General features: G+C 36.4%; 2 protein-coding genes across 2 annotated transcripts in view; one reads left to right on the top strand and one right to left on the bottom strand.

Moving 5' to 3' along the window:
* The window catches only part of TMED5 (transmembrane emp24 protein transport domain containing 5), a 16,095-nt gene extending 8,839 nt beyond the window's left edge, over positions 1-7,256 (bottom strand). Inside the window, exons 1-2 of the mRNA XM_004689772.2 lie at positions 6,888-7,256; positions 297-394 (exon numbers count right to left, since the gene is read on the bottom strand). Of these exons, the coding sequence (XP_004689829.1) occupies positions 297-394; positions 6,888-7,076 (287 nt within the window). The 5' untranslated portion in view covers positions 7,077-7,256. The remainder of the gene's footprint in view (positions 1-296; positions 395-6,887) is intronic.
* A 344-nt stretch (positions 7,257-7,600) lies between these two features.
* CCDC18 (coiled-coil domain containing 18) overlaps positions 7,601-17,739 on the top strand; it is a 116,574-nt gene continuing 106,435 nt past the window's right edge. Inside the window, exons 1-6 of the mRNA XM_012730030.1 lie at positions 7,601-7,676; positions 8,330-8,515; positions 9,645-9,780; positions 10,271-10,445; positions 11,980-12,138; positions 16,482-16,588. Coding sequence (XP_012585484.1) covers positions 9,647-9,780; positions 10,271-10,445; positions 11,980-12,138; positions 16,482-16,588 — 575 coding nt within the window. The 5' untranslated portion in view covers positions 7,601-7,676; positions 8,330-8,515; positions 9,645-9,646. The remainder of the gene's footprint in view (positions 7,677-8,329; positions 8,516-9,644; positions 9,781-10,270; positions 10,446-11,979; positions 12,139-16,481; positions 16,589-17,739) is intronic.

The raw sequence follows: 17,739 nt of genomic DNA, 5'->3' as shown, positions 1-17,739 counted from the left end.
GGTGGTGGCACAGGGGTGATTTGGTGATGGGAAACCCGTGGGGATTACAATTGAGATGAAAAAAAAAAAATGTGCAAAATGATGTAAAAATAAACTTTTTAATAAAAAAAAATGTCTGAACAACAAAAAAAAATGGTTAATGGTAGGTCATTTAAGATAGACTACTACCATGGACTGGTTAAAATGTCCATATAAATCTGTAATACTGGTATTAGTTATCAAACATGTTAAGTTTCCTTCTCTGTAGATAGCCTACTGGCACTGAGCTCAATGAAATCAACTAAGAGATTACTTACGTATGAACTCCATCTGATTTTCTTTGTTCAAAAACTAAGGTTCTTCCTTCTGGAGAGGCAAGATGGAAATCAATATCTAATCCTGCTCCATCTAAAACCTAGAGAAAAGCACAGAAGAGAATACATAACAAATTATTAAAATTAAAATTTACCTGAAACATCATATGAAAACTTTTTTTTTTAAACTGAGACGGGCAGGAAAATCTACCTTCTAGAAGAGAAATAAGAAGGAAGTTCAATCGGAGGCTCTTTCACCTCTTCAATAAAGTAGGAATAATTAACTACTTTCTAACCTCGAACTCAAAGCTTCCATGGTCTAACTTCAATATCATCAATGCATTCACCCATTATTGCTCAATATGAATCATGTATTCCAAGTAGGCTGTCTCTTATTGGTCAGTGAACATGACCTATTCTTTTACAATTCCAGAATGTAATGGTTATGATGATAATGATAGCAGTTAACAATTACAGTTTATACCACATTTTAAAATTGCTTTATGTACATTAATTCCTCACAACTCTAAAAGGTAGGTCTTACTAATTCTCATTTTTGTTTAAAAAAAAAATGAGAGAGGCCCTCCTTGGTAGTTCAGCAGGTTAAAGCACAGCACTAAGAAGCCAAAGCCACTTCAGCATGGGTTCGGTTCGATCCCTGTCTGGGAGGTGACCACAATGGTGAGGCAGACCTCTCCTGACCCGCCCGCTGCTCCCCTCAGCTGTGTACTTAGGCAGTGTACTTCGTCAATTCGCCTGTTCTGCTCCTCACTCTGTCTCTGGTGAATCTTCTCACTGTTCTATATGCATAAATAAATCTTTTTTTTTTTAAATATTTTCCAAGAAAATACAATAAGTATTTTAAATGGTCAATATGTAAACTTGGCAATCTGCTGTCAATTACTACTGTTTTTTCCTATATAACAGTCCATTTTATTTTCCTTGGTGGAATGATATAAAAGACTACTGACTGTTGTGACCTTACTAATCAAATGGTTAGCTAAATACAGGTTCTTTAAATCCAATGAAATGAAGAAAACACAATATAAATAATCTATAACAACACTGAAAATCTAGTAATACTTAACAGACTTGAGTAAAAATTTCTAGAAGATACTCAATAAAAACATTTACCACAATTGATCTCATACTTTTATCAATTAAGCAATTAGATCATTAAATTTTGGATTTTTGTTATCTAATACCTAAGTACTTGGGATTCAGCACCCCTATAAAAAGAGGGGATGAGATTTCGAGGTAGCAAGATACAGAGAGCACGAACTGAAAAATTGTATTTAAAAGAAGGTCTTTTGAAGAGTGACATCTTCAATAAACTTAAAAATGTAAGTCCACAGGCATATGGAGACAAGAGAGCCTGTCCATCTTTGCCACAAATCATATAGATTAAAATAATACATGCTCAGCAAATAATTTACAGTATTACATATCAAGTCTACAGTTTGATTTTTCACTACCATATATAAAGATCTGAGCAGAGAAATTAAAATGAAAGAGTCCTCTGTACAGAATGCCTGGGAAGTAGCAAGTGCAAAACCTCCCTCAAAAAAAAAATATCAGGTCTCTGTGGTTTCAGTAATAAATTTTCCCAACCTCACAGGCAAAATAATACCAATTCTTAATTTCTTCCAGAAAATAAAAGTAGAGGGAACACTTCTTAACTTAGCCTGTGAGGATATTACCCTAACACAAACAAACGAAATGAAGACATTATAAAAAAGAAAATAACAGATCATTAATTTTTCATGAACATGAGTACAAAAATCCTCAAAAAATACTAAGCAAATCCAGCAATGTATAAGAAAATGTAAATTCACGACCACTAATAGACATATATGGCTAATTCAACATTCAAAAATCAATTAATCCATCACATCTATAGGCTTAAGAGAAATTAATGGTCATGCTTAATAAGATGCAGAAAATCATTTGGTAAAATCCAATACTCATACCATACAACAAACAGCAAACTAGCAATACAAAGGAACAGTCTCCATTTGGTAAGAAACAGCTACAAAAAACCTACAGCTAAAATCATACTAAAATGGCAAGAAGCTAGATGCTTTTCCCTAAGATCAGGAATGAGACAACATCCTCTCTTGTCACTCCTCTTTAACATCACACTGGAAGTCACAGAAAATGCCAAGAAGACTGGTTAAAAAAGGTGTATGTACTGGGAAGGAAGAATCAAACTCTTTATTCACAGATGATTGTACAGAAAATCCAAAAGAGAACAATTTTTTTTTTAAAGACTTACTTATTTGTGCATACAGAACTGGGGTACAGGCCAGAGGCTCAGGGGCGAGAGGCTTCACCAGAGACAGAGTGGGGAGCAGAACAGGGGAGCAGCGGGTGGGCCAGGAGAGGTCTGTCTCACCATGTGGTCACCTCTGGGACAGGCTGGAATTTAACTCATGCGGAAGTGGCTTTAGCTTCTCAGTGTTGTGCTTTAACCAGTTGTGCCACCAGGGAGGGCCCCCAAAAGATACAATTTTTAAAAAATAAACTATTTAGTGTTAACAGCTACGTCTTAGGCTACAACACTAATACAGAAAAGTCAATTGTTTTCCAATGTACCAGTAGTGAATGACTAGAATGGAATGAAAAGGGACACCATTTATATAAGCACTGAAAAGAGAGAAAAAAAGGGAATAGGAGATATCTACCAATATGTATGAAATGTACATTAGGCAAACTACAAAAAGTGATGGAAAGAAATAAAAGATAATCTGAATAACTGGAAAGATATATCATGTTTATAGATAGGAAACCACAATATTGTTATATCAAGTGTTCCCAACTTGTCCTGAGACTCAACAAAATACCAATGAGAATTCCAGCAAGCTGTTTTTAAGATGTCAACAAACTAATTCTAAAATTTATATGGAAAGGTAAAAGATTACTCATCATAATAATGGAAAAGAATAGAGCTAGAAGGCTCTACACAAAGTCATTAATCAAGATGGTAGTGTTTTGACAAGAGCAAATAGAGCAAATAGTTATAGAACAGACCAGAATAGAAAATTCAAAAATAGACTAATACAAATACAATAAACCATCTTTCACAAAAGAACAAAGGCAATTCACTAGAAAAAGTCTTTTTATACAAATGGTTCTGGAACTGGTCATACACATCAAAAAAAACTCAACCTAGCGCAGACTTTAACTTTTCACAAATGTTAACTTTAAGTATAAGATGTTACAGATTGTAAAGTTTCTAGAAGTAACCTAAGAGTAAACCCAGATGACTACTGGCTTGGTGATGAATTTATAGATAGGTAACCTGAAGCAATATCTGTAGAAGAAAAAATTTGATAAAATGGATTTCATTAAAATCGAAAAATGTTCTGCAAAAAACAAAAACAAACAAACAAAAAATCCAGCAAAGAAAATAAACACGCCTTCCTGGACAGGACTAGGAGTTAAGTGTGAACATTATAACCACTGCAGCCAGAGTATGCTTCCGCAGCCAGCCAGCTAACCCTCATCTTCTCCTGTCTCATTCACCACTTCCTTTAGCGTATTTCAGTAAACCTGCCTGTTCTGCTCCCCACTCAGTCTCTGGTGAGTGACTTACACCCGTTCTCCTAATAAATAAATAAAATAAACAGATACAAGCAAACTGGAAGAAATATTTGCAAAACAAATCTGATAAAATATTTGTATCTAAAATACACAAAAACTCATTAATGAGAAAACACATCCCATTTTTAAAAATGGGCAAAAAACCTGGATACTTCTTAAAGATACAAAAGTCAAATAAACGTGAAAAATGCTCACCATCTGAATTACAAATTAAAACAATAATGAGATATTACCTATTAGAAAGGTTAAAGTCCCAAAACTGGCAGACTTAAATGTAGATAAGAATGTGAAACAGAACTTGCATTCATTGTTGCTGTTCAAAATAGAGCCATTCTGGAAACCAGTTTGTCATTTATCACTAAGTAAATATGTATGTTTATATATATATATATATGCATACATATGTATAAAGTTTTATGCAACAGTGTAAAGTCCCTGTATCTGCCCAATTGGACTGAAAACACTGTTACACAAAAACCTACACATATATGTCTATTCCAGTGTTACTCATTAGCAAAACTTGGAAGCCATCCAGGTATTTTTCAATAGGTAAACAGATAAACTACAATATGAGTTATCAAGTATTATAAAGATAAGGAAGAATCTTAAGTACACTTAAGATTCTGGTGGCACAATGGGGTTAGTCTCAGCACTGATCTGATTCCTGTCAAGTCTGCTGACCCACATGGGGCAGCAGCCCTCTCCTGTTAGGCACACTGCTCCCCTCAGTGGTGTTTTTCAGTCCGTCCATCTGTTCTGCTCCCTACTCTATTTGTAAGATGTAGATAGTAAGGTTTAAAAACTTCAAGAACTTAAAGTGGGTCTGGTCAGTTATCCAAAAAGTGATCTCCTAAGCCTAAAAACTAAAAAATGGTTAAAAAATTTCAATGTCACAGAACCCAAAGGCAATGTTCAGAATGTCTATTCCCTGACATTTAAAAACTAAGACAAAAAAAAAAAATACTTGTAGTTATTGTAATATTAATAAATAGAGCTGGAAAATACAAAGGGTTGAAGATCTCTAGCCTACAAATCTCACAAACACCATCTAAGGCTAATGCCATCAAATGATTTTAGATATCAATCAAAGCAAGAATATATTACAAATTTCTTCAATTGTTCCAGTACCGGGCTGTTTTTTCTCAAAAAACGGAGATCATTTTGAGGGAATATTACCTTTATGTGTAAAAGATGTAAATCCTATAGCTAAACTAAATCAGGAATATAACTACATAACTCTAAAAGTGTAAAGCAATTAATATTCATTGAATATTTACTGTGTCTCAGGGATAGTTTATTCAACTAACTCATTTCTTTAAATCAACCCTATGAGGTAATTACTATTATTTATCTGTGAGAGATTAAATTACTTGTTCAAGATCACACAGGTAATAAGTAAAAATGTCAGGATTTCAACGCAGGCATTTTATCTCTAGATAAAATGGATATAAATAAGAGACGGGGGTCTCCCTGGTGGCCTACAGGCTAAGTTTCAGCACCATCACCTAGACCGCCTAAGTTTAATCCCAGCCTGTGATCTAGAAGATGCTTAAATGACCTAGCTAGAAAGCATACATGACTAGAGTTCATTATTCATGATTTATACCTCCTGATCATTGGAGCCAAACTCCTCTTCTAATTCCTACTGTACACTTACAGTCTAATAAAAATTCTACAACAGTAGTGTAGTGTCCTCTTCATACTGCTCACCAGCAAAATACATTACACTTTTTTTAACTTTCTATTCATTTTATTCCTCTTCTCGAAATGCCTCTCCTTGCTCATATTCCCATTTCACTTAAATATCTTTTAGATTCAAAATTTCCCCAGAAATCCTTTCTGAAATCCCAGAAAAGTGGTCCTCCTTTGAGCACTTAAACATACTTTATTGAAATTACCTACTTATAAGCCAATATCCCTTAAAGATAAGGGTCCTTGAAAACCAGCAATCTTATGTTTATGTGGTCCCCTCTCCCTTGCTAATTGGTCTGTGCTTTAGAACTGGATTAGAAATGAAGAAATATTGAGTTCTAACCTCAGTTTTGTTCATTAGCTGTGACTTTAGATAATTTACTGTCTATTCTTACCTTTGGCATCCACAAATAATCAAATTCTGTAAGTTTCTTCTGATGAATATTGTACAGAAACTTAATTTTGCCCTCTTGTGACAGTACCTGTTATTGAAAAAGATTCTATACATCAACTTTTAAAAATTAAATTCGAATTGTTACTTGTAAAAAAATTAAAAGATGAACATCACTGCATCTTATCTGTTATCATTATTATTTTTGCAGTGCTACCAGAACGTGTGGAACCGAAGAGACTTCTAAATTCCTCTCTACCTGAATGACAATTAAGGCAATCCCTATATTAATATTATCCAGATTCTAAAGAAAACTGAGAAGGGAGAAATGCTTAAAATGCACAAAGTTGTAAAGTTTCGGTATGCAATTAGCTATTAAAATGGATATATAACTCAGAAGAAAAATGTACCATTTCGAAATAGTCCCAAACTGGATAACTTTAATCTCACTGGTCACAATTCAAACATCCTTAACTGAAGTTACGACCATGAAGATTTATCGGAATTGGGTGAAGGTGGTGGGGGTGATTTCGACAAGTGTCATCCTCTCGTCCAATGAAGAAGAAGAACGTGGACGAGCCCTGTATTAGGAAATTCTCAGTGAGGGAGGTACTCAGGGCAGAAAAGAGAGGGGCGAATTATGAAACAAAGAGGAAAACCACCGACACCACTAGTGCTGGCCTCTTTCCGACCAGAGGAAAGGGGAGAGGGCGGATAGTCGCAGCCGGGACCCGCCTAGGCGCTGGGTCCCGCGGTCCCCAGGGCTCCGCTCGCTCGCGCGCCTGCGCGGGGCTGGCCGGCTGCCCCCGCGGCCCCGGGCGTCCGCACCAAGTTTCTAAGAGAGTGAGAGGCGGCGACGCGGTGCATCACGGCTCCGGGAAGGCGGCCGACTGACCCGCCACACTTACTTGGTACTCGATCTCCAGCGAGGCCTTCAGGGGCATGGGCTGATAGAAACACTCCTTCTGGCCGGCCGGAAGCGTAAATGTGAAGTCGCTGTCTAAGGAGGGCGTGAAGCCGGCCGCCCCCAGCAGCAGCTCAGCGGGCACAGCAGCCAGCAGGAGAACCGGGAAGGGCAGCCAGATCCTGTCGCCCATCCCTGCCGAAGTTTCGCGTTGAAAGAGGCGTGGGTTATAGGCTCCCAGGCACCGCTTTTCTTCTCTAGACTCCTCGTGGTTGGCAGGGAGACCTGAAGCCCGAGGAGACTCCGAGAGGCGGCCGCGACGGCGGCAGACGCTCGCGCTGCCGAGAAGGGCCAGCCTCCTCTGGGTAGGCGCCGGGGGCGGGGCCAGTCGCCCCTTTCCGCACCCTCCCAGGTCTCCGCAGCTTTTGGCCCCGCGAGAGCAGGGCCCGCCTCCCACCCTGACGGCCGCTGGTTCCCATGGCTTTCCCCACACCAATGGGCGTCGCCGAGGTGATTATGGGAAATGTAGTTCCGGGCGAGCGGTTTCGGGCGCGCTCGTAGACTACGATTCCCGACAGGCCCCTCGCTCCTGGCGTCGCCTCACGCCGAGCCTGCTCGCGGGGCGGAGCCACGGCGGAGGAGGTGCCTCCGTAACGGCTCCCGCGACGGTTCGAACTCCGCGTTGGGATTCTTTAGTCTTCCGAGTGGTGTGTCTGACGCGTCCACCCCGAGGCCCGGGACTGTGTCCGAGGCTTCCGTGCGCAGACGAGAGCGCGGCGTGCGCCGCCGTCGGGTGGGTCTCTCTCGCCAACACGACCTGGGTGGTGAGCGACTTGTCTCTTGGAGGGTGGAAACGGGCCGGCCTGGAAGTTTTGTTTTGTTAGGGTTGGACCACAGTCTCCTTGCGCACGCCCCTCTGCAGGCTGTGTGTTGAGGAAATTTCGGAAGGAAGATGTCATGTTTTCATCAGCTTCTTGCAAATGACTTACGAACAACTCTGTCAAATTGAGCGTTCTCAATATAAAGCCACGCCTGTTTCCCTAGTGAGGACTCTTTCCCTCTACCGCCCATCCTGTTACATACCCGGGGGTGTGAAGAACGCTTCTTGGAGGTGATGGCGTGTCTGTGTACACCTGCGGGCGCGTTGATAGGTCCACCGATGACGTTATCGGTGCCTGTAGGTTGCGGGGGGCGCTTTCTTCCCTGTATGCGGGCAGTATGTAACCACTGCAAGTTGAAGGGATGAGAAATGTTTGTTAAATGATCCACTCGGAAATGGAAATGATTGAGTTAATGAACGTATTCATTGATACTAAGGTAATGAGAAAATTAAATTACATTAAAATACACAGGAGGTGTTCGATAAAAAGCATAATTCAGTAGAAGCATGGCATTTTAGAATTTGCCCAAATTTTCTTTATCTTTTTTTCCCCTTTCATCCTGTAGGGAGCTAGAGATGTTGAGAAGATAAAGCAGAATGGGGACCTGATCCATTACCTTCTGTCTGAGTGTTCTTACTTACACGGAAGAAAATTTTTGGAAACAAAAGGGAGGAAAGGATAGAAACAGTTTCTCTCCTAAGAGTTTATATAGCGTCTCATTTAATTTCCAACCACAGTTGCTTCCATTAAGGTGAGAATTTTCTTTTAATTCGCCTTATCAGCTGAAAATTTTTGAGTGAGGTATAGAATCTTACTGTTTCAGCTGTGAATGAAAGGAAGGTCATTTTAGTAATCGTTTATTCCTTGAAAATAGTGAACGTCTTAGTCCTAGCTTAAAATATAGACTCCTAAGTTATTGGAGCCTGAGATGTGGGCAGAATTCTAGAAGGGTGATGAAAGAGAAGATACAATGACAACGGTACATGGGATCTGAAAAAGGAATGTAATTTTAAGATTATGCAGGAAGAGCTATCGGAGTAGAAGAGATTATAAAATTTTAGTTTTTATTGTATTCATTATTAATACATATTTTAATAAAATTATATATATTGTTGATAATAAAATGTCCTTTATCAGTATTTTTATGTGCAAAGGTACTCAGTAGAGAGTTTCACAAGCCTAGAGTTACTAATCACCAGAAAGAACGAAAAACTCCCGGACATTTCTAGATTAATCTCACAGATGTTATTTTAATCTCTGTAGCTGTGATGTGAATGAGTGTATTTTTAAAAATTTTAACTATTGTGAATGAGAAAGGTTACCAGAGAAAGGTTACAACTTGCCTCAAGAAAATATGACGGTTACTATGCCAGATATCCAGACTTGTGATTATGTAAATTCAAAAATGTGTTTGAATCCTGATGACCTAGGTTCAAATCTTGGTTCTGCTGTTTAAAGTGTGTGTGTGATCTTAAGCAAGTTATTTAACTTGTCTTCTTAGTTTCTTAGTCTTTGACTTGGAATAAAAGTACTTAGCTAATAAAATTATTAGGAAGGGTCAATGTGTTTTAAAAGGACAACTATAATAACTCGATTTTGGCTATACTGAAACATTGACTCAATGAAATTCTATTAAAGTTTCCACTATGGCTTTAAATTGCAGAGAAATTTATAACCACCCATGTGTATATACATGTGGTAGTGATGGGGTAAGAAAGAAAAGGTTTTATTTTATTTTTGCCTTAAATCACCATGAGCAGTTTTACACTGGAAAAGGAAAAATAATGGGTTAAATTCTTTTAGTGTGTAGTATTTTGACTGACCCCACAGATTCTTTCAGACAAGGTATGAGAAATTAATTTCTTTTTCTTTTTTTAAAGAAATGGAGTCTAGTTCATCAGACTTCTGTAATAAAGACAATGAAGAAGAAAGTTTGCTTGCAAATGTTGCTTCCTTAAGACATGAACTGAAAATAACAGAATGGAGTTTGCAGAATTTAGGAGAAGAGTTGTTCAGGTAAGTAGGTAAAATTACATGTAGAATTTAGTTTATGACATTAATTTGTAAATGTTAAAATTATGACGTTCATTGTTAGATATTATTTGTAATATGCCTTTAAAAAGGAAATAATTTGCCATAATTTTGAGTATAACTCATAATTTAAGAAAAAATAGAATATTAGACTATCTACTTGTTAAGAAAACACCTTTTTAATATATTAAAGCTCACTATAAAATTACATGTGTTGGACTTTCTTTTTTATTATTATGTCTTCTTTGAATCTTTAGTAATCCTTGCGTAGAAAGACTCTAGACATACATAAAGACTAAGTTTATTTAAACTTTAGTTGAAAGAGTGCCTTAAATTCATAACTGTTAATCTGATCACCATCAGTATTTCAGACATTTTTCTGTTTTCTGTTTGTATATATTATTTGATGTATAGAAATTTAGAGTGAATACTTAAACGATCTAAAACTAAAGTGTATTTTTTCTTTTATCTCTAGTGTTAGTCCAAGTGAAAATTCTGATTATGCCTCTAATCCTTCAAGGTCTGAAAGACTAGTTCTCGAAGATCTTGCTCACCTTAACCACCGTGGACTTTTGAATTACTCACCTTATAACAAAGTTTATAAGATGGCTGGTAGCAGTTCTGATTGTCAAAAAAAATCAAGAGATCAGGTTATTGTTTTTAGACCTGTCTATTTAGAAGTTACTTTGCTTTTAGATCCGTCTACTTACAATACTTTTTCTTTGAGCTTTTTCTTGAACTGTCTTACTTCTTTTTTCTAGTCTTTTACTATGGTGCTCAAGAATTGTTGAATTCAAGTATAAAGAGTTTTATTATGACCTAGGAAAAAGTAGCTAATTTGATGTATAACTATATTTTTACACTTCTATTATCTGTTTTCCTTTTGCAGTTAAGTCTTGTCTTTCTTAAGTAAATTATAACAATATATACATATACTTGATTTTAGCATTGTACCATGTATGCTAGGTAATAAGTTGCTTAAATTGGACTTAACAGTTTAGCCTGCCTCCAGTTCCCTGAGATAAGGTGGCACTGTTCTCCTTTCATTATCCCTAAGTCTTGTGAATGATGCTAGACATCTTTCCTGGTCAGGAATGAATGATCTGTCTCTTTTTCTCTTGCTCTATTTTTCTGTCCCCCATTCCCCATCTCACCCTACTTCTTTCTCTCCCTTTTCCCTCTTACCTTTCTTGCTCCCTCCCTCTTTTTATTCTGTCATACTGTGTATCATCTAATGTTTATCCCTCTTCTTTACTCAGTTCCTTTTATCTTCCTTTCCACTCTTTTCTTCCTTACCCCCTCACTACCACATGTATAAGCATATGGGTGCTAATGTACATTATAACCGTTTCTGATAAACATTTGCCCTCTTACTTCAAAAACTAAAAATTGAGAAGTTCTCTTTTGTAAGGAAGCTGAAGGAGGCTCTCTGTGTCTACATTTTTAAAAATTAATTTAAATTCTGTGTCTATAGAAATCATAGATTTCCAGGAAATTTGAAAATTTGCTCGCTGTCATAATTAAAATTACAGATCCTTCTTATTTACTTATTTATAAAATAAGTTGGAATCATTGTGTTTTATTCTAAGAAAAATAAAGTCACAAATTGGAAAAAATATTGGTGATACTGATTAAAGACAAAGGGCTAATCTCTTAGTACAGTTTATTTTTTTGAATTGTATTTATATATTGTTAAAAAAATAAATCATGTTTTAAAACTCAACTCTCATGAAAATTTAAAATAATCTATTTTAAAATATAAGTTCAACAGTGTCTAATAGAAATATATATACAGTTGGAAGATAATTTTATCTATTATCTATTTTATTGTTAGTGAATATTAGTTTCTTTCCATTTACTGAGTAGTCTTATGGATAGTATACTGAAGTAATTTTGTTGGGTCTTAGCATGATGAACTTTACTGTCTAATACTGAGGGCTTTTCCACAGTGCACCATTGTTTTTTAAGCAACGCTTGTTTCCATGCATGCCACCAGCAATGTCGGAGACAGTGCTGATTGTCCTGCGTCTCCTTGCCAGCAGTCACTGTATATCTCAATTCATTTTCTGATCTCCTTGGTCATTTAAATTCATTATTTTCTATTATTCATTATTTCATTGTTATCTGTTAATTGTGACACTTGATGACATAATCCAAAATAGTTTTTTCTTTTTCATTTTTCAGGTGTTTTCATCTTCTGCCTCCATTGATCAAGAGATCAAAAATCTCCGAGAGAAACTTAATAAACTTAGGCAACAGAATTCTTGCTTGGTCTCACAGAATCATTCGTTAATGACTAAAATAGAATCTGTCCACTTTGAGTTAACACAGTCAAGAGCAAAAGTATGTTTCTTGAAGTAGTGACTATACCAACACAATAATTGTGATCATTTTAGAATTTATAATTGTAAAAATATCCCCTGTAATGCCTCGACATGCGTAATCAACTTCTTATAATTTTAATATCTGAAAATGATTTAGGATAACTTGTAAAGTTTGTGCATTTAGATTAATCAGAACTTCCTAAGATCATCAACTGTATATTGTATACAAAAACTATGTGAATTATTCATCTTTCCTTTTAAAATAATATATTCTCAGTGTTGAAAACTAAAAATGGAAAAAAAGAAGACCATCAGTTTTTGCCATTTAGAAACTACCTTATTGATTTATTATTACATAGGTGAATCTCAACTGAATGGTTTTTTTTTTTCCCATTTTATTTGGTTTTTTTTTTGTACTTAGTCTAAGCATTTTGTGATGATTCTACTTAACTTTCCAATGATCATTTTTGGTGGTAGCTTTCTCTTTTCTTATGTGATTATTGCATAATTTAATGAGTAGCTCCCTATGTAAATGGTTTCCTATTTTTTTGTTGTTGTTGTATGATTGGTATTATTAAAAAATTAAGGGCCTCCCTGGTGGTTTAAGGGATTAAATCTCAGCACTATGCTATTGCCAGCCAATGCGGCACGAGTTCAATCCCTGGTCAGGAACACATGGCACCACAGATCTTCCCTGTCTCACCACTGCTCCCCTCTGCAGTGTGTATGAGAGGATCCCCCTGTTCTGCTCCTCATTCTGTCTCTGGTAAATCCTCTCACCCTCCTCCACGAACCTTTGGCTGAACGCTAGTTCTTATATGCATAAATAAATAAACCTAAAAGAAAATTTAAAAATTAGAAGAGACCAAAATAATAATAATAGAGGTGTGGTAAAGTAAATTATGATACATACACATAATATAATGCCATGCTTTTTTTTGAAAAAGTAAATCACTGCTATGGCCTGAGTTCTATCTTTGCCCAGGGAGCTGACCTACATGGTGCAGCAGACCTTTCCTATCTCGCCCACTGCTCTCAGCATTGAATTTCAGTTGATCTACCTGTTCCACTCCCCACTCTGTCTCTGGTGAATCCTCTCACCCCCCCCCCGTCCTGCACCCCAGTTCTTCTGTGTATAAATAAATAAATCTTTTTAAAGTACAACTGTAGTAATATGCAAAATTATTTGATCTCTGTGAAACTTTGTAAGATTTAGATGATACATGATAAGGCACTTAGAACAGCATCTTTATAGCCCTCAAATACCATTCCCTAATATATCAGTGGTAGAAAAATGTTACAGAACAATACAAGACACACAATGATCCCAGTTTTATTTTCTATAAAAAGAGCGCATGTTTGTATGTTTGTATGTATAGAGAAATATTAGTACATATGCTATCTGCAAGGACAGAGAGATTATTCACACTATCATTAACTTTGAGAAGTATTGGAAGTTCTTGGTGAAGTGTTCAATGTTAACTATTAAACACAGGGTTTTAAGTAGTGGAGTTATGGGAGAGTTGTATTTTTCAAAAAGAACAAACTGCTAATAGGGAATAAGTATAGTCTAAGGAGAAAAAAATGCTATACTCTTCATAAAACTTGATGTTTGGGATTATTTCTGGGATAGATTCCCCCTGTAACTAAAACTCAGGGAAATGATGTTTTTCAGGCATTTACTGCATTCTCCATATTTAGTAATTACTGATTTTTTAATTTTTACATTGAAGAACTGGGATATAGGCCAGAGTTGTGAGGGATGGAGGTGAGAGGATTCACCAGAAAAAGTGGGGAGCAGAACTGCAAGCCAGATCTGTTGTGCCATATGTGTGTTAGCTACCTGGCTGGGGATGGAACTCAGGCCACAGCAGTGATAGCTTTGAGACTTAACCCCTAGGTCACCAGGGAGCCCAAAATTTATTTCCTTTTTTTTTTAACTTTTATTTCTTTAAGGGAAAAATTCTGTTTTTCTTGACTTCTCATGAAGTTTACCTTTTCATGCTGTTTATCTTTGTGATTTCTCTGTTCACTTTTGGTTAATTATATTTAAATATTTTTGATATCCTTTTAAAGTCATAGAGGCTTAATTATTTAAAGCCAAAAAGTGGTAGAGTTTTACTAATCACTACATAAGCAATAGCAGTTTGTTCCTTTACCTTAGCATATATGTGTGCCAGTGATTACTTATTTCCAACCAGTATTTTACTTCCTATCTCAGCTTTTTCTAAATTGTGTAGTAAAATGTTTTTTAGAGAAGCTGCTTTTTCGAGGATAGGTCTAAGCGTTCATTTTTTTTTTTTTTTAAGATTATTCATTCGTACAGAACTGGGGTACAGGGTCTGGGAGAGGGAGGCTTCACCAAAGATAGAGTGGGGAGCAGAGCAGGCAGATCAATGAAGGCAGGTCAGGAGAGGTCTGCTGTGCCATGTGGATTACCTCCGGGGCCGGAGATTGAACTTGCCCTGAAGCAGCTGTGGCCAGTTTGCAGTGCTGCATCCTAACCGGTTGTACCACCAGGAAGGGCCAGGTCTAAGATTTCATTGCTGCATGTATGCCATTCTTGAAAATCTGTTGAAATTCCCCACTGTACCAAAAAGTATATTCATAATTCATCTTTTGGCGACAATTGTAGTTACACCTCTGAAGACCAATGTTCTGTTCTTGCTGAGCTTATTGCCCTCTTCAGCCTGCAGAACAGCTCCCAAACTGAATCTTTATGAAATTCTTAGTTGAATCCATTGTTTCTTGGATTCCATGTTATCTTTGTTGTTTTATTCTATAATTGGAATCTGGTTTCCATTATCTTCCTTGCCTCTCTGAAATGTCTTAATTTCTCCCTGACACTTGATAGAATTCTAGGTTAAAAATTATTTCTTACCGGGCCCTCTCTGGTGGTGCAGCGGGTTAAAATACAGCACTAAGGAGCTAAAGCTACTTCTTTATGAGTTCAACCCCTGCCCCGGAGGTGATCCACATGGCGCGACAGGCCTCTCCTAACAGACCCACTGCTCCCCTCAGCAGTGTACTTCCACAGTCTGCCTGTTCTGCTCCCCATTCTGTCTCTGGTGAATCCTCTCACTGCCCCTGCACCTCTGGTCTATACCCCAGTTCTGTGTGCAAAAATGAATAAATCTTTAAAAAAATTTTTTTAAAGAAATTTCATATCAGAATTTTCTGAGATACTTCTACTCTCTAGTGTTTCTGTCAAAAGTCTGATGCCATTGTGAATCTTTTTTTCCCCATTTGTATTTTCCCTTATGATAGTTTTCCTGTTGTGTTTTAAAATTTTATAATGACATGCATTTGAGTAGATATCTGTTATTCATTGTGTTGGATATGTTATGACCTTTTGACTTTAATGTTAGAAACTTTTCTTCAGTTATTAATGTTTTGGCTCTTTATAGCTAAGAGAAAGGCACTTAAGTGTTGTTTGGAAGTTCTATGTAGTGGTAAAGTTTTTTGTCTAGTGGACTTCATTTATTAGTGGTGTTTGGGGAGATGATTCTTTAATCAGAAGACACTCTTCTCCCTGATCTCAACCAACATCAGTGATACAGTGTTTCTCCAACAAAGACTCTTGTTTTTCCACTGTGAGATAATCTTAAATAAGTTTGAGTTGCAAGCTGGAACTTGACTTTTACATTGTTCCCTTTGTTTATAATTCTACCTCACCCCAACTCATCATTGTATGAAATGTCCAGAGTACCAAATCTTTCCTATTCATTTTTTCCACATAATAAACTTCCTCTCTCTTCTGGTAGGCGTTGATCTGATTGTTGGTATTCTTAGAGTGTTGACTTATAAATAGATCTTAAACCATCCAGCAGGTTTTCTGTGTTGGGCTTCATTCTTGCCTTCAATTTTGCCTCATATTTTGTCTCCATATTCTAAGCTTACTTTTCAGTAATTATCATTGGTTTCCTCTTTCACATACTATTTATAATGTCTTCTAGGTTGTAGGAGTGCTAAGCTTTTCTGTATTTTCTTGGTTTTTATTAGTTAGCATTTGTTCTAAAATCATTTCTTGAATTGCAAAATGTTTCAAAATATTTTATTTTTTATGGTTCTGTATTGAATTTTTAATTTTCTAATTTTTGTGAAAATTAGTCTTCCTACATGTCATTACTAGCGATTTCATTTTTTCCCCGAATAACCAGTAATCTTGTGATATTAATTTGATAGTAACAAGCTAAAATTGGCTTGTTAGTGTAAATGTTGATGAAAGGTTTAGATTTACATTTCACTAATGACTGGGAAACTTATTAAATCCCCTCAATATATCATAGAAGTAATAGGACCAAGTAGAGATGGATTTATTTCCTGGAACGAAAGTGTTCTAAAAGTTGGTTTTTGTTTTAGGTTTCTGTGCTTGAATCTGCTCAACAACAGGCAGCCAATGTACCGATCTTAGAAGAACAGATTATAAATTTGGAAGCAGAAGTTTCAGCCCAAGATAAAGTTTTAAGGTAAACATGATTTTTATCTCCTGCTCCTCCTTTTTGTTTTATCTTAGTTTATCTTCTTCTATCCCTATAAGTCTCTAGTGATCTACAGACTTTGGCAGAAACCATTAAATCTGTTTTCAGTCCATTATAATCACTTGTGGCCACAGGATGCGTATAGTATATGGGGGCTAAAAAACACTGAATCTAACCTATATTCTTGCTTCTGTGCTTTATTAAATATGAACTCGTTTATTTCTTGCCATACTTAGCAATATATACTCAGTGCTTCAGTCAAAGTTCAAGAAGTAAAATATAAAGAATTAACCATTCAGTCCTCCCTGGTGGCGCAGTGGTTAACGTTAAAGCATAGCACTAAGAAGTTAAAGCCTCTCCAACATGAGTTCGAACCCCACCCCAGAGGTGATCCACATGGCATGGCAGACCTCTCTTGACCTGTCTGCTGCTCCCCTCAGCAGTGTACTTCGCTGATCTGTCTGTTGTGCTTCCCACTTTGTCTCTGGTGAATCCTCTCACTGCCCCTGTACCTCTTGTATATACTTATATACATATATATATACACACGCACACACACATATACATATATATATACATATATACTATATACTCTTATATATACCCCATTCTGTATGCATAAATAAATAAACCTTTGAAAAAAAAGATGTTAAGCATTCATAATTTTCATCGTATTCTACTTTGAATAAAATGCTGGCAGTAGTAGTATTAGTGTAATCAGGACTGGTTGGAAATGTAAATCTCAGGTCCTGTTTCAGACTTACTAAATTACAAAGTCTAGGATGTGAGATCCAGCAATTTATGTTTTACAAATCTTGCAGATGATTTTGATGTAGATTAATCATCTTTCATGACTATCATACTTTTGTACTTTTACTTATAATGCATATTTTATTTTAAATTTATTCATAGGTACTTGAATTTTTGCTATTTGTGAATTCATTTACATTGGTTTATTGATAGTATACAAAAAACTTTATATTATTTTCTAATTGACAGTATGTCATACTAACCTAATAGCTTTTCATTTGTTTCCCTGGATTTCCCAGGTAGCTAGTGGTACTGTGAACAAAAAAAAGAATCTTTTGTTTTTCCATTTCAAAATTTATACTATTTACTACTTTTTCCTTTTTCTAATT

Source organism: Condylura cristata, unplaced genomic scaffold, assembly GCF_000260355.1.
Source record: "Condylura cristata isolate star-nosed mole 26May11 unplaced genomic scaffold, ConCri1.0 scaffold00026, whole genome shotgun sequence".
Classification (NCBI taxonomy): Eukaryota; Metazoa; Chordata; class Mammalia; order Eulipotyphla; family Talpidae; genus Condylura; species Condylura cristata.
The sequence above is the reverse complement of the archived record's forward strand: the minus strand, read 5'-3'. Positions and strand labels throughout refer to the sequence as shown.